The sequence below is a fragment of the Manis pentadactyla genome, chromosome 3, assembly GCF_030020395.1.
Source record: "Manis pentadactyla isolate mManPen7 chromosome 3, mManPen7.hap1, whole genome shotgun sequence".
Classification (NCBI taxonomy): domain Eukaryota; kingdom Metazoa; phylum Chordata; class Mammalia; order Pholidota; family Manidae; genus Manis; species Manis pentadactyla.
In genome coordinates this window covers 15,794,855-15,819,365 of record NC_080021.1, presented here as the reverse complement: position 1 = coordinate 15,819,365, position 24,511 = coordinate 15,794,855, and the positions used below count along the sequence as shown (strand labels likewise).

At 39.6% G+C, this 24,511-nt stretch overlaps 1 protein-coding gene across 1 annotated transcript in view; it reads right to left on the bottom strand.

Annotated features, from left to right (window-relative positions):
* WASHC5 (WASH complex subunit 5) overlaps positions 1-24,511 on the bottom strand; it is a 51,242-nt gene that overhangs the window by 6,523 nt on the left and 20,208 nt on the right. Inside the window, exons 12-26 of the mRNA XM_036883132.2 lie at positions 23,275-23,441; positions 23,127-23,202; positions 21,825-21,935; positions 21,059-21,199; positions 20,289-20,369; positions 16,413-16,514; positions 15,513-15,692; positions 14,274-14,398; positions 11,324-11,486; positions 10,825-10,927; positions 10,657-10,736; positions 7,246-7,349; positions 6,338-6,467; positions 4,825-4,921; positions 1,095-1,248 (exon numbers count right to left, since the gene is read on the bottom strand). Of these exons, the coding sequence (XP_036739027.2) occupies positions 1,095-1,248; positions 4,825-4,921; positions 6,338-6,467; positions 7,246-7,349; positions 10,657-10,736; positions 10,825-10,927; positions 11,324-11,486; positions 14,274-14,398; positions 15,513-15,692; positions 16,413-16,514; positions 20,289-20,369; positions 21,059-21,199; positions 21,825-21,935; positions 23,127-23,202; positions 23,275-23,441 (1,814 nt within the window). The remainder of the gene's footprint in view (positions 1-1,094; positions 1,249-4,824; positions 4,922-6,337; positions 6,468-7,245; positions 7,350-10,656; positions 10,737-10,824; positions 10,928-11,323; positions 11,487-14,273; positions 14,399-15,512; positions 15,693-16,412; positions 16,515-20,288; positions 20,370-21,058; positions 21,200-21,824; positions 21,936-23,126; positions 23,203-23,274; positions 23,442-24,511) is intronic.

Here is a 24,511-nt window from a genome sequence, read left to right as displayed (position 1 = left end):
TGGCTGGTAACAAACTGGAACCCCCCAGGAGAGGTCCCCGATATGGAGCAGCTTCTGAGCCACTGCACGGCAGAACAGCTGGAGGGGCTTATCCAAAAAAGAGCACTAGAGACTACAACAAACTGGAACAGTGCCGAGTGGTGCTGTGGAAGGAGGCTGCATTTATTCCGTCTCACTGCAAAGACTGGAAGATGGCCCGTGCGTGAAATTTTCAGGGATGGGATGAATTTTCCATTCACTGCAATCAGGAACTTTCTAACAATGAGAACGACTCTACCAGTGCTCCGTGTTGTCTGGAGAGGTAGAGAGTGCCTCGTCCCTGCAGAGACTGGATGACTACCTGCCAGGGTCATCTGACAGCTTGCTCATGCCCGTGGTGGGATGTCAATTCAATGGCCTCGGAAGTCATGTGTGATGAGCAGTGCTTTGTAAGGACCTTAGTCTTTAACTTATATTGACAAAAATGACCAAGTGGTAATCTTCCAGATTTTGAATATGTAACACAACAGGAAAATCTACTTAGCTGGGCTGATCCTTCAAGGTAAAAGAGAAAGAGGCTCAGGACCCATCGCCTAATGTAAATAAATTTTTTTTTCTGTCTCAGAAAAGCCACGTGATGAGGAGGAGGGGAGATTAAAGGCTTACAAGCTTTGTATCATGTGGAAACCTCTGTGTGATTCGTTACATTACACACCAGAACTCGGGCTGTGCCCAGTCTGACACTGACGCGCTCCCGGACTCCCACTGAAGCGCGCGGCGCCCTCCCTTGGCAGGCGCAGCCGGGGCCCGCGGGCTCAGAGGTCTGAGCGCAGCACCCAGGACGGCAGAGGAACAAGCCTGCGCCTTCTGCCCTGCGGAGCTCGCTAATCATGGTCAGGACTCTTCTCAGAAATTTACTCTAGGAGGCTCCTCCCACAGGTGACTAAGGATGGCACACCTTTAATTGCTCCAGACAAGGAGATGTGCCCTGACTTGCCTTACAGAGTAAGCAGCCAACCCCATCTACTAGCAAGATGGTAGGAGAAAGCTGGCTTGCAAGGTTTACAGCCCATTCAGAGTATTACTTCCATTTACTGCTGGTTGGCCGTCTGTACCTTGTACACTGCTCCACTGTGGAGCGGATAAACTGGCCGGTCAGCGCCAGGAACTGTTCTGTGTACCGGGAATGAAACTGCTTCAGCAGGGTGAGCAGTCCCAGGACAAGCGGCGGCCAATCCACGGGGTCGGCAGGCTTCCGGCAGACCATTCCTGCAAGGAACCACAGGTGACAGCACCGGGTGAAGCGCTCGCCTGCGGCAATGTTCGCGCAGCGTGAGTGTCTGTGAATGTCAATGTCTGGGGCCCACAGCATTGCTGGCGGATGACTATTTGGAGGGTATGTTGACCGGACTACATTTTGAATTGGAGGCTTCTAGTAGTCTGAAGGATTCAACATAATAAAATGGTTACTAATTTTTATAATTATCATTACTTTTTTTTAGATTATGTAATTCATGCATGCTATTGTAGGGAATTTTAAAGATATAAATAAATGTAAATGAGAAAATACAAAGTACCATAACCAGCCTCTGTTAATGGCAGTATGGCTTATCATGTATGCTGAACTATTCTCTTAATACAATGCTGGATAAAATACGAAAGGTATCTTTAAACCCAAGTTGAACATTAAACAAGAAAAGAATCTACAGAGGTCAAGTGGAAATTGGGGACGTGAGTGCATGCCAGCGCTGGCTGTGTCACTGGGGCCTTCTGCCCCGTCTGCAGACCTTCTTCCTGGATGGCTGCATGAGGAGCAAGGGACAGAATCTAGGGTCTTCAGAGGGAAACACAGCATTGAAAAGGGACAAAATTAGGAGACTTACATTGTCTGATTCCAAGACTTATTATAAAGTTATAGTAATCAAACCAGTATTGGCATAAAGACAGATCAATACATTAATGGAACAGAACAGAAAATCCAGAAAAAGTCCCACCCTCAGATGATTGCTTGACTTTCCACGAATACCCAAACAATGTAATGGAGAAAGGTACCTTTTCAACAAATGTCACTGAAACTGGATATCCCCATGAAGAAAACATAAGCCTTGACTCCTACTTCACATTGTACATAAAAAGTAATGAAATGGACCACAGATCTCAATGTTAAAGCTAAAACTACAAAGCTTCTGGAAAAAAACCTAGGAGAATATCTTCAGGACCTTGGCGTAAGCAAAGATTTCTTAGGACACAGAAAGGACTAATTGTAAAGGAAAAAATGGATACATTGGACATCACCAGCATTAAAAACTTTTGCTCATTAAAGTCATCAGTAAGAAAATGAAGAGGTAAGTCACAGTTCTTGAGAAAAAATACACAATACATAAATCTAAGAAAGGATTTATATCTATAATATGTAACTCCTATGACACTGTGAGAGAAAAGCAATCAACCTAATTTTAAAACAAGTGAAAGACTTGAACAGACACTTAACCAAGAAAGTTATAAAGGCCAAAAGCACATGAAAAAGTACTCAACATCAAGGAAAGGCAAATTAACTATGAGATGCCATGTATACCCATTAGAATGGTTAAATATTAAAAGACAGACATTGACAAATGCTGATGGGTGTGTAATATGGTACAATGACTTTGGAAAAAGGACTGGCAGCTTATTCTAAAGTTAAACTGGTCAGACAGACCCCCCCATATCCCACATTTGGGTTCTTGTGATGACTGGGGAGATCTCTACTTAGATCAGGATGCCAAAACAAGTTATCCTGATTTACCCAACACAGGCTTTGGAATTTCTGAATTATTTAATGCCCACTGCATTGCCAGTACTCAGAACACTGAGGAATAATCCTTCCCAGGTGGAGAGCAACAGTTATGTTTACAACAAGAACTTCTATGAATGCAGCATCACAGATTCTTTCTTAAGACAGACCAAGGCAGGCATGCAATTCTTGAGAACAATGCTTGCAAGGTTAAATAGATGTTTTCAGGGTATACAAACATGCTGATGTTTGCTCCTCAGTTCTACTGTTAATTTGATTCTCAAGTTACCCCAGCAGACTAATGCATGAAGAGAACTACAGTCAGGTACAGATACATTTCTAGGACATTTAAAAGCTTTGTTTTATTTAAAGATCTGGGAATTCCATGGAATAATGACATGCTTCCTGTGACATCCCTGATCTTAACCATATGTACAATAGAAGATATATTCCTAAGAATGACACCAGTGAATGACTAGCTTGTAATGAAAACAAGGTATGTTTATGCACTGACAAGCCATCATTATAAAGGATCATATATTCTTATGTAGTAATAACACAGGGACCACAGAGGGGGAGCATGGGTCTCTGAATCTTGAGATGAACCCTTAAATTCACCTTGGGATGGTTCTTTACATTGATTTTGACCAATATACAGAAAAGGACTTAGCATCAGTTGAGCACTTGCTCTGTACCAGGTACTGTATCAGGCATTTAAAAAATCTGACCAGCCTGAGAGGTTCAGGAACTTGGCCAAAGTCACATAGGTGATTAAGTGGTGAATCCAGAATCCAAACATACATTTGTTCCCTCCCTCCTAGAGCAAGTCCTGGGCTTTGCATTCTGTTACACCAACAGAGGTTGCTATTAGAGCTATTTTTTCAAGGAACATTTTCATATGAGAGAGTAAGAACCTTACAGAGACTCTACATCTTTATCCTAAAAAGGTTTATGAAATAGCAAGGGAAATACTTCGAGGAAGAAATACACTTTGAAATTGCTGATTAAAAAAATAACATGGATACAACAAAACTAACAAACAAAAACCCAGATAAATGCAGAGGACAAACTGGTGGTTGCCAGGAGGGTGAAGATGAAGGGATCAAAAGGTACAAACTTCCAGTTATAGAATAAGTAAATCACGGGGATGAAGGCACAGCATGGGGAATTAATCAGTAATACTGTAATGACTTGATATGGTGACAGATGGGTGTTACGTAACTACCCTGACAGTGGTGAGCATTTTGTAATGTAATAAATTTAGGATTACTGTGTTGTACATCTGAAACTATTATATTATGTCAACTATACTTAAAAAAAAATAACATGGTTACATTTACAGGAAAGCTCCTATAATGCTTTTAAGGTAAATTAAACTCTACAGTGGATTTTTAAAAAACTCAGATACAAAGTTTGGAGATGGGGAAGTACTTGGGAATCTATTAGAAAAGTGATTATAAAAGAGTTCAAGATAAACTGATTAATGACAAAACAATTAGGGTTATATTCCTGGACAGAATATACTGGAAGTCTTGTTATCTGCTGTTTGTATTATTTTCACATGTAATCAGACATATCTTAAAGTCCTAGATATTCCTGTCTTAGTGTTCACTCCTGTATTGTTACTGTATTGTTACTCTTCACACCACAGTTCCATATTCACCATAGGCACATGACACTTGTTAAGTGAATAAGATATTAACCAAAAGAAGTTTCTTTTATATAAAATCAGCTGTTCACACATTAAAGAAAGGAGAGAAGCAAAGTTCCCACACATTTTACATGTTGGATAATTAATCTGTTGGAAATTAAAGGTGGATTATACTTTGTTGCTATTAAATCCACTATCCACATTTCATGAAGGGATACATGTTTCAGAGGCCCAAAGACATGGATTTTATAAACATGCATTTAACTAAATGCGTATGTGAATAGCATTCTATACAAAGATCTCATATGTGAATAGCACTCTATACAAAGAGTTGTTTGGTTAGATATCAACCTATTATTACTTATTGGATAGAATAAATTCAATAAATTCAATACAGCAAAGAATAAAAGTCATACAGTACCTAGGTTTTTGTTGTACTGAAGTTTTGGCAACTGGGAGATCAAAAACAGAAAGTTGACAACTGGGAAATAGGGTAAGCGCTTTGTTGTTATGTATATCTAGAAAGAGAAAGGTAAGAAAAGTTATTTCACAATACTGCAGAACATTTTCAAATGGAAAGCTTCCATTTTATTTCAGTTTACTCTTCAGACTACCTAAGACTAGAATGGTTCCATTAACTTACTGACTTCTGAGTTTTGTATAATGTCACTGACCTCCCAAACATAAATACCTTTAAAATAATGAACCCTTCTGGGAAGGGAACAACTTTGCTTAGAGATTAGCAGTTACTTTCCCTCTGAATCCTCTTAATGTCACTACTAACAATGGGATGGGGACAAAGGGTGATGAGCAAGCAGGGGAAAGCCAGATGCCACAGTCAACGCAAAGTGGGGGGAGGGCAGAGGCAGAAAGGAGGAGCAGAGGTCCACAGAGTAGTGAGGAGTTCATCATGAAAAGCAGGTGACGTCTCGTGCACCGTTTGCTGTCCCCTGGGCAACGTCACAGAGCAGCTTCCTGCCCGGCTCCTGAGGCAGTCAGGGTCTACCCAGCCAGCCCCAATTCCCTGGGAGGCAGGGGGGCATTCCGGTGTGGACACCGGTTCAGGTCCAGTGTGATGGCAGGGCTCCAAGGCTTGCTACTGGGGAGCCCGGGGGAGTCGCCAGCCTCCCAGCCTCTGGGCCAACCCGACAGTGGCACCTCTGACGCGGCTGCTGTGAGCTCAGGTGGACTCACCCACGGTCAGGGCTAGCACAGTGCTTGGCATGTGATAAGCCCTCAGAGTAACATCAGCTGCTACACAGGCTCATAATCCTTCACCCAAAACCCAGGGGATCGCAGAGATTTCAGAACTTCACTTTTCCTCGAGCGTGAAAAGGCAAACAGGGCCCAGGGTCTCACCCTATAATCAAAGTCACCAGTACTGCTGCATCAAAATACGAATATTCACAGAAGTATAAAGAGTCTTATGTCATGACAAGGTTTGCCACCAAATGAGACCTGACACCAACTTGTGAAAAACCTTTCTGTTCTCAGAGGTTTGTGGAGATCAGAATTGCAGAAAAGAGTATTTAGCCCCAGATTATGATTATGACTGCTGTCAGCCACCAATGGAAGCATTTTTGGGCAAGAAGGATCCTGGCCACCATTCAGTTGCAGTTTAAACACCAAATGCCAGGCAAACCTAAAACTAATTTCTTACAGATACAGTGCCTTTTCCTTTTTAGGGAGCTTGAACATTGTATCACTTGATTCCCCCAGCTCTGAATCACACAGGGAAGGTAAGATCACCCTCATATTCCAACCAGGGAAACTGGAACTCAGCAAAGGGGGGGACTTGGGAGAATGGAGCCTCTGGGACCGGGACTGGGACCCAGGTTCTCCCAGTGTCTCAGCCCAGGGATCTGTACCTGGGCCAAATCACCTTCTGTGCCACACGGTTCCCCACCACACCATTATGTATTTTAATTATGAACCTTATTCAGTGGGTTGTGAATGCCAGCTGCCTCCAGATAGGCTGTGATCTCATATAAGAGTGTGTTATCTTCTTTGGGGTAAGGCAGTGAAGGGTCCTGATAGTGGGCTTCGATGTCTGCTAGGAGAGCCCTAAATGAAGGAGAAAAAACAAGAGTGATAAGCATTAGAGAGTAACTGAATTCAGACAGCAGTTACCACAGGCTATGAAAGAATCTTTCAGGGCCTTATTTTCCTCATCTGTAAAATGAGGGCTTGATCCTTCTAATTTTCAATTTCTATAATTGTGATTGGCTTTAAGTGGAAAATCTGATCCAGAATTACTTTATCTTTTGGAGTTAAATCAAGTGCTTTCACCATTCAGATTTTTATGAATTGACTTACTGTTTTCAATACCTAGTTTGTCAAAAGCACTGACTTGCTTACACTGACTTTGTCCTGTGCTGAGCAGCACAGACTGTTTACGGAGAAGGCTTGAAATGAGAGCAATTGCTGGTGAGGCACAGGCTGCGTGCCCACAGCCACTCCAGGTAATTAACACACCTCTAACTGCCCTCTGGATGGCTAGTGACTCTGTCCTACGGAAATGGGTAATAATTGCTCTCTCAGTCAGTGCAACTCTCTGCACGGTGTCTGGTGTGTATTAAGTGATCAATATACATTGGCTGAATAAATGAATACATTAGCAGCGCGGAGTGGAGGGAGGGAGAGAGAGAGAGGCACCAAGGGACAATACTGAGGAAGGAGTCTTTTAAAGACCGATTTGGTAATTCTTGGGAAGGAAGCCTATGAATTCAGAAAGACTTCTTACTCAAGAAGAACTTAAAAGAGTAGGTATTAAAGAAACTGGGGTGCCATTTATGATAACAATCCAGGCCCACACATGACCATTTCAAACACTAGTACTTACTTATTGAGATTCTCCAGAGCAGCTGCCAGATGTTTGGAGTCAAACCGACAAGAATAATTTAATTCATTGGCAATCTGCTGTCTCAGAATCTGCATCTGCCCAACCTACAAATTAGCAAGAGAAAGAACATGAAGAACATAAGCATTTCAAAGTGATTGTAGGAGGCAAACACAAAATGATAATTTCTATTGGAAGGATTATAACACTGCAGGGAAATTTAAGGATTTCCTGGACTGGCTCCAGGGCTAAGACCAGCATCAGCCCTGTTGAAGCACAAGGGACCCTTCAAGGAATGTCTGGATAGACTCCGGCCAACCTCAAGATATTCCCCAAAGTCAAATATTTTACAAAGTGGGTCCACTAATGTTCAGCTGTTCATGTACTAAAGATGTCTGTTTTGAAACTCTTGATCTTTTGGAATAAGTTGTCCAAATTTAGTAGCTGCTTATGAGAAGCCCCACTTGCTTTGTCCTAAACTGAATTTTCTCAAGTCCTAAGGATGCCATTTTACTCTAATATTCTAAAATCAGTCAGGATTACAGATCATGTAATAATCTGGGTTATAAAAAAGTCTACATAAAATCTTCCAAGAAGGCCTTTTAATGATAACCCTTAATCTAGGGGTTCTTTACCCATTTTTCTTTTTTTGACCTTGGACCTCTTTGGAAACCTGGTGAAGCCTATGGAGACTGTCTTAGAGTAATTCTCTTAAATATACAAAATAAAACATACATGATTATAGTGGGAGCCAACTGTAACAAAATATAATTCTCAAACTATGAAGAAAACAGACTTGTGATAGTGATATGACTCTGATGGCTCAGCCACCATAATTTCCAAGTAGTAATGAGCATAAACTTTGGAGATATGATTGAAGCAAGCTGAATTTGTTGGCATCATAAAGCCATTAGTGTACGCTAAGTTTTTATGCCAGTAAGTTTCACTTTTTCTATTCTAGGAAAGCTGTCCCTAAAAGGTTAGCAAGGGGGAGAAGAGGAATAGGAGGCAAGGCTGTTTTATAATGTCAGCAACAATGAGGTAGAAATGAACACATTTCCTGTGAGTTACTGGGAGCAGATAAAAAAAGAAAAGAGTGGCCTTACAAAAACTATCAATCATAAAATAAGTTATCACAGGGAGAGTAGTACAGCAAGAATACAGTCAATGATCCTATAACATCTTCCTATGCTGACAGATAGTAACTGCACTGGAGGGGGTGAGGATTTAATAATATGGGTAATTGTTGAACCACTGTGTTATATACTTGAAACAAATAAGATTGTATATCAACAATACTTCAATTAAAAAAAACAGTGGCCTTCTCTAAGAGCAAAGAAAAGGTATTTGGATAAACATAACAGTTACAAGTGTTAAATGGCCTCAAAGGACCTTTGATTACCATTGTTACTAGACTATTATTCTACTTATGTGAAGAAAATAAAAGTCAATCCAAAGAATGCTATTTCTAAGTAAGAAAACTTTTATTAATAGAAAAGCACTATTTAAATATTAGAATAGGGCAAGGCCAAGAAAATAGTGGGTTCTCTTAGACCATTCAAAAATGTCCCTCTGAACTTGTATCTGCCCATATAACTCCTTGCTTAATTCTAGATACTCTGTGTCAAGAATTCTCTTGAAGATACCAGTCTAGAAATGGAAACAGAAACAAAGGCACTTTAATGTACTTTGTTCTTATTTAAAGCATGTTGAACCTTGGTGGCCAAGATTTTCTTTTTAAGGCTTATTTACCACAAGCCTTTAAAAAGATTCTGGAGTGGCTAAGGAGCCTGGAGGTGATAAACTCACTCTACCTACTTGTTTGCCCATTTAGAGATGTTTCGATTGCTTTCTCCATAGTTTCTCTAGAGTCTGACTGACCGATAGAACAGCCACTAGCCACTAATAGCCATTTACATTTAAACTGATTTAAAGTGAAATAAAATATAAAATCCACTTCCTCATGCCCACAAACTCCGTTTTCAGTGCTCAGTAACTCCATGTGGCTACTGTCACTGTTTAATAGTGCAGAATTATTTCCATTGCTGTTCCAAACCATTAGCACTGGTTTAGTGATTACAAGAGCCCTAATACAAGACAAGATAAATTTGTCCCTGGGGTTTCATGTAAAGACCATGACTTAGACCCAGTGCTACTACTGAATCACCATCAATTACAACTAAGGGAGGCCTGTAACAGCCACTGGGAAACCCCACGCCTCTTCAAAGCACCCCTGACGTCAACTTCAGCCTCCTAGAGAGGTGAGTCTCAGGCCTGTCCAACCTCAGGCAATTCTTCACTCCTCCCCTAATGGTTCCCCAGCAGTTAGAAAGCTGGCCTGCGAAGCTCTCAATCTCTGAAAATCACCTGGCTAAGGGAATGCCAGGCATATATGACAAGAGGACTTCGGGCAGGGCTAAAGGCTCCTTGTGTTACCTATTCCATTCACGTTTCCAAATGGAAATAGAGCCCCCAAACTCACTAAAATTATAGGAAATACATTGTAATTTGGCTGAGGCACCAATGAGTACTGTCCTAATGAGCGACTCATTTAATTGCGAATAGGAGAACGGAACTTCTCCAAATCCCCATTGCAGCCCAGACTCTTCCATGGTATGTGATACTTGTAACCAAGAATCAGCTTTCTACCAGGAAGTCTACTCTTTCTTATCAGATTGTAAGTAGCCTTTCTGAGGAGACAGTTAATGTTTCCTTTAACTCTGTGTCTCACAGCAACTGACAATGCTTTGTACACAGCAGGTGTTCAACAAGGCTTATTGAATGTCTTGGAAAGAGGCACGTTTTTAATAACCCCTGTATCTAGAAGACAGTCCCCAGGAGCCAATGCCAGGGTGTAAAGGCAAGAGAGATGAGCGGGTTCTAAAGTGACTGGGATTTCTATCCAACCAATTAATCTCCTCATTGCACTTTTTCACTCACTCCCAAAGACACATAGTGCTCTATTCACAGTGAAAGGATAATTTATGTCCCAAAGAACCTGGCTTTCTAATATCTGCAGATGCAAGAGGGGAGGAAAACAAATGTTGTACTCTTAACAGCTACTCAGAGCACACTAGGGCTGAAAACTCACAGAGCAGTTTATTACATGAATGTAAGGATGGACGATCACTAAGGGAGGATTCTATTTCTTTGTATGAAAGCATCTTTTGCCAAGAGGCATTTTAATAAGTTTTCTTTTAGTGAAAGAAAAACACTAGGCCAATGAAAAGCATAGTCAAAAATGGCCCCAGAAAGGAAGCTATAGAAAAATCAATTTGGAAATAATGAGAAACTGAAATATTGTATTTTTGTTTTGATGACAAAACAAAGAGTGGCTTTCTTTGAGCAACCAAGTTACAAGGAAACAATTATTAAAAAATATAGTATTGATTATCATCCTCTCCCACAACATACCTTCATTATAGCCTCAAGATAAGATGTCCAGATCTTCTGTGTTTTGGCAACAGCAGAAAAATAAATTTTATTCGAATTTGCTGAAAGGGCAAAATACAGTTTTCTATTTAGTAAATTGGGAAAGGCCACAGTGTTCTCTCTACCTCGGGCTAGTTTCAGAACACTTACCTACAATGCTTTTTAGGGGGATGACAGCAGTCATGAGGGCTTTTAAAGTATCCTGTACAGTTCTGTCTCTCAGGATAATTTTCTGAAACATACTGAGGAAATTCTAGAACAAGATAAGAAAATAAAACATAATGAATAAAATGAATAAATACTTTAGTTATCTAAACTGCTATGTAGAACACAGACTGGCCTAAATGACACAACTCTACAAATAGGATGACAGGGAAGCAGCAAATTCTGGTTCCTATTAGAAACATCCCCTGCCAGGAGAAGTTGCTGCTTTCAAAGAGTCTTAAGATGAAACTCACAAAAACAGTCTATCCCTCGCCATAGTACACTGGCCAAAGAAATTCTAATTTATTCCCAGTTCTCACTACCTAATAAGAATTATATCCACGGGCCTGATGTCAGTATAAGAAAGCATGAAGGAACAGTTAACTCATCTACTCTTGTGTCTCCCAGGGTAGCAGAAAACCTGTCCAAAAGCCAAAAGGCTCACCTGTAATTCTTTGACAATCATAAAGCACAGAAGCCTGTCTAATCCATTCAGACCGAAAGTCCCCAGGGTGGTCTGGATTTCTGAGAAGAGGCGGCTGCTGGTTACTTCTTGATGAGTTTTCATATCATACCAAGTGTTCAGCTGGTCAATGTGACATGTCATTCTAAAACAAAAGAAAAACAAACTCAAAGCTCAATTGCTGCTCAGAACTCAGCCTAAGGGGATGTGGGACACAACAGGATCTGGGGCACCAGAAATGAAGAACAACAGTTACCTGACTTGGGTTTAATAATCTTTGTCTGGAGGTGCTCAGCATTTCTCATGGGGAATGCCCAATGGGCCAGGAAGAGAGAATTCAGTTAAATTACCTTTTTGTGCCCTGTGTGCTACATCCCTGGTTTAACTAATTCATTTCCACTGAACTGGGCCGATGCCGGAGTCATATTGAGAGGACAAAGCTACATTCGACTGTCAGGCCAGAGGATGTTGGAGCCCAGCTGTCTCTCCAAGGGGCCTTTCTTTAGATTTCTTTAAATAACCAGAGCCTTGTGTCATTTCCATTTTGATAAGAAAGGAGCTCTGAATCCTCAAGCTCCACCTAACGTTTGAGACTGTGATGACAAAGCCGTTTCCTCCTTCCTCCCAGGTCTGCTCAGCAGCCTGTGACTCCTCTGGACTGGGGAGTGTGGACGGCAAGGATAACAACCGATGAAATTAACGAGCACTTCTGCTGGGTCAGGTACGGGGCTACGGCCTTTCTGTGCGCCCTCTTTCACCCTCATAATTGCTCTTTGATCTACAAGGCATTTGACTCTCATTTTACAGATGAGATAACTGAGGTGCATGTAGGCATGATTCCAACACCATATCCTTAACCACCACTTTAATGGTTCTCAAATGTGGGCCTAAGAACCTTGAATCACCGTAAAGTGTGTTAAAAATCAGATGCCAGAGAGTTTGGTAGGTCTAGAGTGGAGGCCCAGCCTCTGCAATTTTAATAGGCTCCACACATGATAGGTCCTAGGAACCAGCACATATCTTTACTGAAATGAGGCTTGGGAGGAAGTTAAAAGAGATTCAGGAGCTAGGGATGCTTAAATATGGAAGTAAACAGGAAGAACAAGATAATTTCCAGAACTACATTCTATTTTTAGGCTTCAAAGTGTCCTGCTTCCATCACCCAGTGCTGGCATTTTGACGGTGTCACTTGAGAGGCTCCCAATATGTGGGTGAAATACATGTATGACAGGGAAATCCCAACCACATTTAATCCTTTCTGCAAGTATTAACATGGCATGAGGGATAGTTTTCTATTAGGGCTTCAGTGACCAACTCAAGGGTACCAGAAAAGGAGCAGTTACAAAACATTTTGGATCATTTACTCTTTTTGGCTTATGAGTCACAGGTAAGACTCATTTCTTCTGGAATTTGTGGGATAAGTTTATATATAGCTTATCAAGTTCCTAAGTTTTGAGAGACACAATAAGCCTGAATATGAAGGGCAGTACAAAGAAGCCATGTCACTAAGACATTTAACTTACAAGTTCATCTATGCATGCACAGCTGGGCAAAGAAGAAAAGAGAACCGTTTCCCGGGTAATTCCACCAATCATTCCACGCAGTGGGCATGTGCCCAGGTGTAAACCTGAGACATATGACATGAACCTGCTCTTCCTTCATGTGGTCTTAGTACCAACTGCTTCATCAGAGGCTCAATGGAAGAAAAAGGGGCAGTAGCTTAGTTGAACTTGCTTAGAGAGGCCACATGCAAGCCTCTCCAATACACCACCTAAAATATCCTTAAGCGCAGTTCTGATTATATGAGACTTTCGCCCATGTGACCCAGCTATGCTGTCTGCCCTTGAATGGCACAGTGTTTAAGAGTTGGGCTCCACTAGAGGGTATTATGTTCAATGAAATAAGCGAGGCGGAGAAAGACGAGTATCAAATGATTTCACTCATCTGTGGAGTATAAGAACAAGGAAAAAACTGAAGGAACAAAACAGTAGCAGACTCACAGAACCCAAGAATGGACTAACCGTTACCAAAGGGAAAGGGACTGGGGAGGGCAGGTGGGAAGGGAGGTACAGGGGAAAAGGGGGCATGACGATTAGCACATATAATGTGTGTGTGGGGCACAGGGAGGGCAGTATAGCACAGAGAAGACAAGTAGTGACTCTACAGCATCTTACTACGCTGATGGACAGAGACTGTAATGGGGTATGTGGTGGGGACTTGATAATGGGGTGAGTCTAGTAACCATAATGTTGCTCACGTAATTGTACATTAATGATACCAAAAAAAAAAAAGAGTTGGGCTCCAGTGTCAGAGGGCCTGGTGTGTATTCTGGGTCCACCATTTTTTGACTCGACTCTGTGCTCTTGGGCAAGTGACTTAGTTTCTCTGTGTTTCAGTTACTTTAACGTGGGAAGAATAACAATGCCTACCTCACAGACTGTTGTAATGAGTAAATGAAGGGATGTAATGTGCTGAGAAGCACTAAGGCAAGCGTTCAATAAATGTGAGCTCTCAGTAGCACAAGTGCTTGGGTGTGGGGCTAAGAAATATGGAAGTAATCTTAAAAGGTCAGGATATGAACTGACAAGTGCAAAACCCAGTGATTGGAATGGGGGAGAGCGCCACAGTTACACAGGTACAGGTGAGCAATTACAATAAGGAAAGTCTTGCCCAGGTGAGCAGAACATTACTTGGAAATCAGGAGGTACATAGACTATAAGGTGGCCAAACAGCCTTATAGTGGTTTTAATTTACATTTCTTTGAACTGGGGACTCCACAGTCACACTGAAAAAAGCAGCAGTCTGAAAAAATGAGTTTAGTAAACCCATTAGACAGGTGGTAGGAACAAGCGTGTGGTCTGAGCATATGCAACACGTTTAGGGACCTCTATTGCCCCATTTTCAAGGCCCAGTGGAATTCAGATACACCTACTTTGGGTCTGTGATCCGCAAGATTTCTCTGCAGAGCCGACCAATAAATGTGACAGACTCATCCACAGGTGTAAACTTTGGTATCGGAATGTGAGTGGACTGGTACATACTTTGCCAGTCTTGAATCTAGAAAAAAACCAAACCAAACCAAATCAAACCATAAATATTTAGTCATCTTTGATAAGGTAGCCTATTTCACCTTTTTCTACATGGTTTTATGATAATGTTACATGAACAGTGACAATAAATGCTCCTTCGTTTTGAAAAGAAAACTTAAAAAAATGCATTAACAGCTTCCCAGAAATGGTAGACATGAATTTATAAAAAAAAGAAATATTTGTGAAAAAGTGAAGTGACTGAGGAAAAGAGAAGAGACAATTCATATTTTGTTTTATAAGTTACCATATGTCGGTGCAGTAATAAAAACCCAAAATATCATAAGGTGGAAGATACTTAATCTTTCAAAAATGTCACCTGAATCATGTCCCTAATTAAAAACTTAAAGAGTGGCTCCTTATTTACTACTGATTAAAATCACCCTTCCCAGTGTGACACTTGAGAATCTGTTGCTCAAACAACCAAACTGAAAAATAGGCAAAAGACTTGAGAGACATTTCTCCAAAGATACATAAATGCTCAGTAAGCACATGAAAAGATGCTCAACATCAACAGTCACTAGGGAAATGCAAATCAAAACCACGATGAGATACCTCTTCACACCCACTAGGATAGCTGTAATTAAAAAAAAAGAAAAGAAAAGAAGTATTGGTTAAGTATTGGTAAGAATGTGTAGCAATCAGAATCCTCAGACACTGCTGGTAGACACTGGAAAACAGTTTGGCGGTTCATCAGTAAGTTGAGCACAGAATTGCCACGTGATCCAGCAACTCTGCTTTCGGGAACATACTCTGATGGGGCCCAAATGAACTCCCAAGTCTTCTGAATTTTTGATCACTCGAGTTCTAACAATTACAACAGCCAGCTGCGATCTGCAGCCCTTTAATTATGTCTGCTCCCTCCTTGGGACGGTAAACTCCCAGAGGCCAGGTGTCATACACACTTCTCTCTAATTCTCACAACTCCTGAAGGTACTCTGAAAGTATTATGACTATCTAGTGCTTACTGATTTGTACAGCCATTTAAATAAGCTTTTCTGTTGGCATTTCTGAGGTTTGGGGAGTGTGTTTTAAATGTCAGAAATAACAAATACAGTCAAGAATTTAAAAACTGATTTAGATACCTTTGTTCTTAAGAAGTTATTACACTCTTGTTCCACATTATAATTTATAATACGAGATACTTCTTCCTGCCAGATTTTCAGACCATAGATGTTAACATAGTCCTGTATGTATTCAAAAGAACGATGGAATCCATCCATGGTAGCTCCCAACTCTTTCAGCTTGGGCATCAATTCACTTGGCTGTGCAAAACGGGAAACAAATCTATGACATTAGAACAGACTGTCAACCATTAATATCTACATTAGACTTTAAGTGATACCCCAACTGAGAGATCACAGTGATAAAGACAGCTTTGGAAATACTCATTTCTTATCTCATCTAGGGTGAGTGGTAACCTGTGTCAGGCATTTAGCAGAGAACAGACTTCACAAGGAAGCCTCATACAAAAGAATAAAAAAAAATGAACGTTGATGATTTCTCTCATGTCCCTTGATGAATATATTGAATCTTAAAACACTTAAAGTATTTTACATTGAATTCGCTGAGGTGAAAAGTACCGTAGATATAAATTTCAGGCGTATTTATTTTTCTCCTGAGAAAAATTACCATATTCCCTAAAAGACTGAGCAAAATAAAAAATTAAGACTATAGCTCCTATCTGCTTTCGGGTTAACAAATTCTTATAATGATAAGAAGTAACTCTGAATCATAAACATCAGTTCAATTCCTAAACTTGGGGATCAGCAGGTACAAGAAGGCTGGTTTTAAAGGGATTTTCTTATAATATGAATGGATTACAATATAGAATTAAAAAGCACATCATTTGTACCGAACATTATATATTAGATATACATTAGACAGGAGGAAAGGTCTTGTTCATAAGAGTTTTGAATGGTGTTCTAGTCCCTTTCGCAAGCAGAATAGAGAAAAAGGACAGCCCTATTTTGGTCATCTGGTACCTTAGCTCGAGGGTTGAATATCAAGCCCCTATGAAGAGCAAAAGCAACACGTTTAACTAGCTCCTTCCTTATTCCATCTTCTAGCAACTGCTTTGGATCCACCTGAGTACAAATCAAAAAGAAGTTAGTAGCAGGGAGGAAAAGTTCAGTTCTGAAAAATCCAGGGGGGAAGGTTTCCAGAAGCCCTGGTGGAACCCTTTCTTACTTCATTTCTGAATGACTGGGATTTTTCTCTTTGTGGCCCCCCTCTCACCTTGTGCAGCTTGGACCGAACTCATAAAGCTGTCACCTCTTTAGGAGTTGGTTTATCTCAGAAATATCCGTGATGATGATTTTACAATGTGATGTTTCAAAGATGGTGGGTATAGAGAGTTTTAAATTGCCCCTCACATTTTAATCATTTTGTTGAAAGTTAACAAGTGACTTTTCTTATCACCAGGATGAGGTACTGCAAAGAAGGGCCTGCATCTGGTTTCAGCGTGTGTCTTGTCTCCGGATGTCATCTCAGGGTACCTGTACCTTTAGGGGCCAACAAGCTTTCAGGTGGACCACTCTGCAGACTTAGCAATTCTCTGTTCTTCCAGCATTCTCGGAATGATGATTGTAATTAGGGAGAGAGGACAGGAAAGCAGATCTGCTATCTAACTCTGTAAGGTTATTTTGCTGATTCTTTTCTCTGTAATGAGAAAACTTTTGTTGCTCTCTCAAAGACAGCATCCTACCAGATAGTTTTAACCCACTCCTTTGAAATTCCTGAGACTTGTTTCTTTCACTTTTAATTTGCAAAGAACCATTATTTTCAAAAGTCATAAAGACAACTGATGGGTTCCATCTGCATTTGATTATATTTAAAGTTCAAGGGAAACAGCTGCAATGAAAGTTGCAGAAGACACAAAAGCCAGAGAAACATGTTGAATTACATCATGACTGTGTGATTAGCAAAATGCAGACTCTGGAGAAACAACAGGTCAAAGGCCTTGGCGAGAAAGGAATGGAGGAGAAACCTGAAAATTAAAAAAGACTTAACATATTTTTTTTTTAATGGGCAAGTCTAAAGCTCCTGTGTCTAGAGATTATTTTGGCTAATAAAACCATCAACAAAGAGAGGGATATTAGGTTGGGGCACATGAGGAGGAACCAGGTTGAGACCTGGCTAAACTGTATTTCTTGAGTGGTGATGATAATAACCCATTAAACTACACAACTGTTTCTGTAGCTTTTAGTATCTCTGCTCTATTTTACAGCAAAAAGGTAAATTATAGATAAGTATAAGCAATGAAAACAAAATCCAAGAAAGAACACAGTTTCCAAAGAAACATTCCCTGTAAGAACAGATGTAGTGAAAGCCAGGCAAAGACAAATACCATGTGATTTCACTTATTTGTGGAATACAAAAACAGAGCAAACAGAATGATTAACACAGCAGTAGACTTAACAGACACTGAGAAGTGGCTAGTTGTTACCATGGGGGAGGGGTTGGAGTGAGAGTGGGTGGGGAGAGTGAGGGGTATAACAGGGCACAAAAATTCTCCATCATAATATAAGTTGGTCATGGGGATGGTAGTATAGCATGGAGAATATAGTCAATGATCCTGTAACATCTTCCTATGTAACAGGTAGTAACCGCACTAGTGGGCGTAAGGATTTAATAATGTGGGAAATTGTTGAACCACTGTGTCGTATACTTGAAACCAATATAAGATTGTATATCAACAATACTTTGATTAAAAAAAAGAACAGATTTAGTGAAAAGAGTTACATTTCATACATCTAAAGGTCTTAATAGCCCTTCCAATCCTTCCTGGATGTTCATCTATCCATGGAGCGTTCATAGCTATGAGAAAGCCCCTCCCTCACAGCTGTATTCCCTCCCCTGAAGTTAACAACAGCTAAGTTTTCATGTGGATCCCCCAGATCTTTCCCTATTAATTTATGTATGTAACTATTTGTCCTTAAACACATATTAATTTAAAATAATCTAAATGGGATCATAATATAGGCACACACACACACACACACACACACACACACACACACACACACATACATTGCAATTTGCTTTTTTCCCTTTAAGTTTTGAAAATATTCCAGTGGCAAATTCTTTTGGAATGGCAGCAGAATGATCCATAGTATGAATACATCATAATATATTTAGCCATTCTCTTACTGATAAATGTTTGGATTATTCCCATTTTTTGGCTACCTGTAATGATGAACATTTATAGGTATACTTATGTGTATATTTTTTTGAGTCATATTGACTAAAGGAAACTTAATGCTTTAAGTACTTGAAATAGAGCCTTAATACTTGAAGGTTAAAGATTAGTGGAAGTCACAGGATTCTTTACAAAAAAGCCCTGAGTTGTTAGTCTACTTGGGCTGAATGAGGTCAAGATGATAGTTCCTCTGCTCTTTTTATCTGAAAGATTGTGGCTAAAGACTCACAAAGGAAAGCAGTCTTTCCTTTGATAATTATCGCTAATTATTAGGTTTTATTACATCCTTCCCTATACTGGTCACTTTGCATGTAAAATGCTTAATCTGGTTCTAGGATTTACCATCTATTTATGGATTAGTTAGAAGTGATAATCTGAATGTGTGCTCTCTGCATAGTTTAATGGACTATTACTGTTTCAGGAATACAATGGTATTTTTGTCAGCACACTTACAAAAACCATACACTGAAGTTCGGTTTCTATTTAGGTTCATTTCTTGTATTTTCTTGGGTGTTATTAATACAAATGTTAATCTGGCAATTTGATAATTTAAAAAAACCCAGCAATGTGTAGATTCTACTGATGCCAGGTAAGTGGAAAAATAAATAAAAGTGCCATGAATTATGTGAATGAGCACATTACTAGATGTCACAGGATTACAAATTAAAACAGCCATGAGATATTGCTTTATACCTCTTAGAAGAGCAAAAGTTACAAAGTGGATAATAATGAGTACTGGCAAAAATATAGGTAGACACTCAGGAAACAGTCATTTCAGAAGGCAATCTGGCCGTTTTGAGACAAATTAAGTACAAATATGCCCTAAGACTCAGTGTCCCACTCCTAGGAAGGCAGATTTCAGAGAAATTCTTGTAGGTCTTCAATGGGGACATGTTTGAAGATGCTCGTTTTGACACTGTTTATGATAATGGGGAGCAGAGGTAGAAAATGGGCAACACAGGGGTCTGTGAACAGGGAATGGTTAAGTGAAATGTGGAATTCCATGCAGGAGTAGGATGTAACCAACTACCTGACTCATAGCAACATAAATGCATTTCAAAAGCATTAACAAGTGAGAAAAGTTGGAAAAAGAATGAGACTTAGAGCACAGTATGATTTAAATTAATAAAAAACACATGCACACATAACACCATGTTTAAAATAAGGATAGCTGCATATTTAGGGAAAGCAATCAAATGTATAGAGTGAGTGGCATGGGGGATGGGAATGGGTGAGGGTGTCCAGAAGAGGAAGAAGGAAACAGTAAGAGCAGAGAGGAGCTTGGGTGCATCAGTGATCACGATGGCCTGCGATTCGCTCAGTGTTCTGTGCCTGAATGTAATTTAAAGATACCACAGAAGGATGGGAGAGAGTGAGCCTGCTACTTGCCTAAGGGGACTAAACCATTTTGTTCTGTTATTATAAAAATTCAATACACGGCTCTCTCTTAGATTTAACTAACTATTGGGTATAATGAAAAATAAGGATTATAATACTGCCTTCTTCCATCCATATATGAGCAAAATGATTAAAAGCTGAGTATGAAACAGCAAGGGACCCAAGATGATAAAGTCATTGCCTGTTCCCCAAGGGATAAATACCATAACCCAAAGTAAGGACCTCACTACAAGACCCCCTAGACCAGCATCTAAGCTGTTACCTTGATGATGCCCACCAAAGTCGTTTTCATCATTAAGATGCCTTCAGTGAAAATGGAAATAGCATGAGTAAGCTTGGCAACCTTTAAAAAAGAAAAAAGAGGTTAATCAAGTATTTCAGACAAAAGACCCATCGTTTCTACAGGAAGCTAAGATAATTGGTTAATAGTCCTGGAATGGGCAAAGACAACAGGAATGAGTATGCAGCTTTATTTATATAAATGTAAATATAAATGTATTTATTTACATATATTTCCCCAGTCAGAAATGAGGCTTTGTGGTATAACTGAGAGATCACTATTAGACATATTGGGACACTGAGTCAGAAGACATTAAATGTTTTTTTAAACTTTGACCAATCAATTCCCCTTCTTTGGGCCTCAGTTTCTTATGCAGATATGAGGGCAGGAGTTAGTAACACGGATGGTCCCTTTTGAGTAGAAAAGGCTAATCAAGACTCTGAGGTCATCTCCCCTTTACTGCCCTCTATTTTTTTTCAAGCAACACAAGGAGATATTGATAAGGTAAACAGATGCTATATTTTTGAGTTAGAATAAGCGTGGAAATTTAAATTTCTGATGTAAAGTTTGGAGTTGTGTCAGAGGACATGAAATTGACAATGGGACAAAATGTGGTGACGGCACTGAGAGTGGGAAAAAATAAATCCAAACTGGTCTGGTGGTCCTGGGGACATGGCAGGTGACACAGACCTGGGATATTCCATGGTTTGGGTTTTAAGTATCAAAAGGCAGAAGTCAAAGGGACACACCACCTCGTATCGTGGGCCAAGCTGAGCATAGTCCCTTAGCTTGTCTTTGTCCAGGCGTGTCGGCACTTCAATGATATCGTGAGTCTGAAGCTTTATAATCTTCAGAAGAGAAGTAAACATGCTTTCTGGAATGATCTGCAAAACCTTTAGTGAAAGGGAAAAGAGGAAAAGCAGTTGAACATTTATTTTTCTTTGCTAAAAAATGCTAGGATGACAGGAGGAAGGGTACCAGTGTGTGCAAACAGCCATTGGTCTATTGCGAGGGATGCTGAGGGACTTCAAAGAGCTTTTTTCATAACTGCTATCAGGTCCAGGGCTACGTGCCTTCAAACATGATTTACTCACAGGATATAAAGCTAATCCTCATAGAAATGCTGCAAAAAGATGTATCTTTTTCAGATGACACATTTTCAGGAGACTGAGGTTCAGAGATGTTAAGTAAAATGGCCAATGGTCACAAAGGTTAGTATGCGACCCAGGTAAATTTTGAATCCAGGCCTATTTGCTTCCATGCTGCAACATATGTAACTGAAACCAGGACCAAAATTCCCCTGAAAACTTAACTTGTGACTAGGACATATTGGATCTAGATCTGCGTCTTTTACCAACTAGCTCTGTGACTTTGAAAAAACCACTGTAATCTGTTTCTCAGTTTCTACACCTATAAAATGGGGTTACTGCCACTAGCATTTATAAAGCAGGTGTAAAAGTTCTTTGAAAATAAAAACACATCTGCAAAAAATGAATATCACCTTGATACATTTCTTACCTTTCTCACATAGGACACCAGTTCTCCAGAATAATACTGCGACACACTGAGGAGGTCAGGGCTATTTGCTTGATTAATACGAAGAAGGGGAAGATCAAGGGCAGAGGCAAGCTGGAAGAAAAAATCACATACACATTTCTCAAAAAGTCCTAGAAATCTCTTTCTTTCCAGGAATAACGTACAACACCATCTCTGGGCTTTACTCAGACCAACGATCAGTGAACAATGCCAATTAATGGTTTCTCACAACAATATAATAAAAAAAAAAAAGTCATCTGGATGACAGTGCTTCTCAAGTCGTGGTCCCTGGACTAGCACCACCAGCATCACCTGGGAACTTGTTAGAGATGTAGAGATGCCAGTTCTCATGCCCCACCCCAGACTGACTTAATCAGAGACTGACGGAGAGGCCCAGCAATTGGCTCTAACAAGACTTCCAGGTGACTCTGACACCCCTCAAGTTCGACAGCCTCTGTGCTATGGTAGACAGCTGCTCGTCTCTTGGTGCTATGGTAGACAACTACTCGTCTCTGGAAATTAGATGTCTTGGTTGATGGGACTACTGTACTGAGTACAATCTAAGACATCATGGCAAATAAGAAGTGCCATTACTTTATGCATTATTCACAAAGAAAAAACATGCTGACAACTCAACTAGGATATTCCATCAATTATAAAGCCTAACCCCAATTAAACATGAAAGAAAGTGCACCTCAGAACTGATACACATGGTAATTCCATCAGAAGTCACTGAGTAAATTATTTGTTCACTTATCACAATCTGCAATTAGCTCGTGAGCAAGGGCCATGCTTGTGTTGTTCACCACTACTCCTTGACCTCAGAGGAGATCCTACTTTGGAGCAGAGCCTCAACAAGAATGTTTTAAATGAATAAATAAAAGGACTTAATTCATGTCTAGAGAAAAAGGACTCCGGGACTCACATTTTTAGTATACTGGTAAAATTTTTAAAAATTATTTAATTTATAAATTGCTAACACTTTTCAGTCTATAAAAATACTCAAATTATCTAACTTTCTGATGTATTTCCAGGAGCAGATTGCTGGGTTGGTCAAAAAGTATGATTTCTGCAACTTATATTATTAATTCAAACTTAAAATATTCATGGCATCTATTGAAAGTGTGCTCTCATGCAAAAATTGCTAACACTTTTCAGTCTATAAAAATACTCAAATTATCTAACTTTCTGAAAGGATAAAATTCTTGGGCTGAATTAATGAAGTAATAACGAAGACCAACTCTCCCCTGGTGTCTGAGACTGTTTTCACTGCTCTCTGCTTACCTTTAGGAATGTAGCTCTGAGTTTAGTAACCATGGATGGGTTTACCCTTATGCTCTCTTGCATGATAGATGTGAAACTGTAAAGAGATAAATGGTAAGATGTTCATCGTGGCCCTCATCAATGGCAAATGTTAGGCTGTCCACGTTACCTGTCAATTAATTGCCAAGCAAAAGAAAGGTCCCCAACAATCTGCATTGTGATGAGGACCTCCTCTTTAATGTTAATGGTTCGAATCATTTGGTGGAGAAACTTGCGAGTATCAGCAAGGAACTGACATACTTGCAGATTTGATTCCAACTGGTGAAATTCTTGAACCTGTGTTACATAAATACATTTAATTAAAACTTCTGAATGGCCTTTATGGTGTTTATTTTTCCTTCAAAACACCTAAAATAAAGCACACTACTTACTAAGAACTTTTTGGCAAATTTTTAATTTCAAATTATAATTTCAGAAATGTATAAGCCAAGACAGAAAAGGCAGCACAAAGTTCTAGAATTAGAAAATGTCCCACTGTTTATTATCCTGTACATATATGACACAATAAGTGACTATTTCCACTATCCAGTTTAGTATCAATAAAAGTACACTGGAGAAGCCTCTTCATTCCGAAGATTTGCAGGACTGCTAAAAAACGAAGTCAACTCACAACTGGGGTGTTGGCACTTACACATTTTTAAGTTTTTGATGTATTCTTTAAAACAAAACAATGATTCCCCTGAAATTTTAATGTATATAATGCTATATATATTTTATTTATATATAAATTTTAATATATATAATTCAAAGGGCCTGGGGTATTACCAAAATAAATAATGGAAAAGATAAAAGCATCTGAGATTTACAAAGTTATTTATAGCTGTACTATAGACTAGAATGTCCAAAAAACAACCCAAATAGTACAAGTCGGGATTGTTTGGAATGGCTTGGGAAGCTGGAATGCTAACAATGGAGTACTATATTGTGCTGCCATTAACAAGTGATGATTGTAAAAACCTCATAAAAATAAGAAAAAGCCTGCTAAGAAAGTCCGTCAAATGAAAACAATATTATATTTCTAAAAATGTATACCTACATCAACTGGACAGGGTTCCAGATAAGTATTGGATGATTTTTTAAAATAACAGACCTCATGGTTATTGTTCTGATACTTTGGTTTATTTTCTATTTTAAATTTAGCTAAGCATACAATTAAACATTTAGGAATATGATCATTATACAACTATCTTCACTCTTGGGGATTCCTTTACAGTTTTGCCCTGGATCTACAGTCTTTACAAACCTAAAAATGAAACACGCAGTGCAATTTTATTTTTGCTTTTACCACTTTACCACAATTTTGCCAATGTTTCTATGTTGTTTTCATAATTAATTTTCCAAGATTA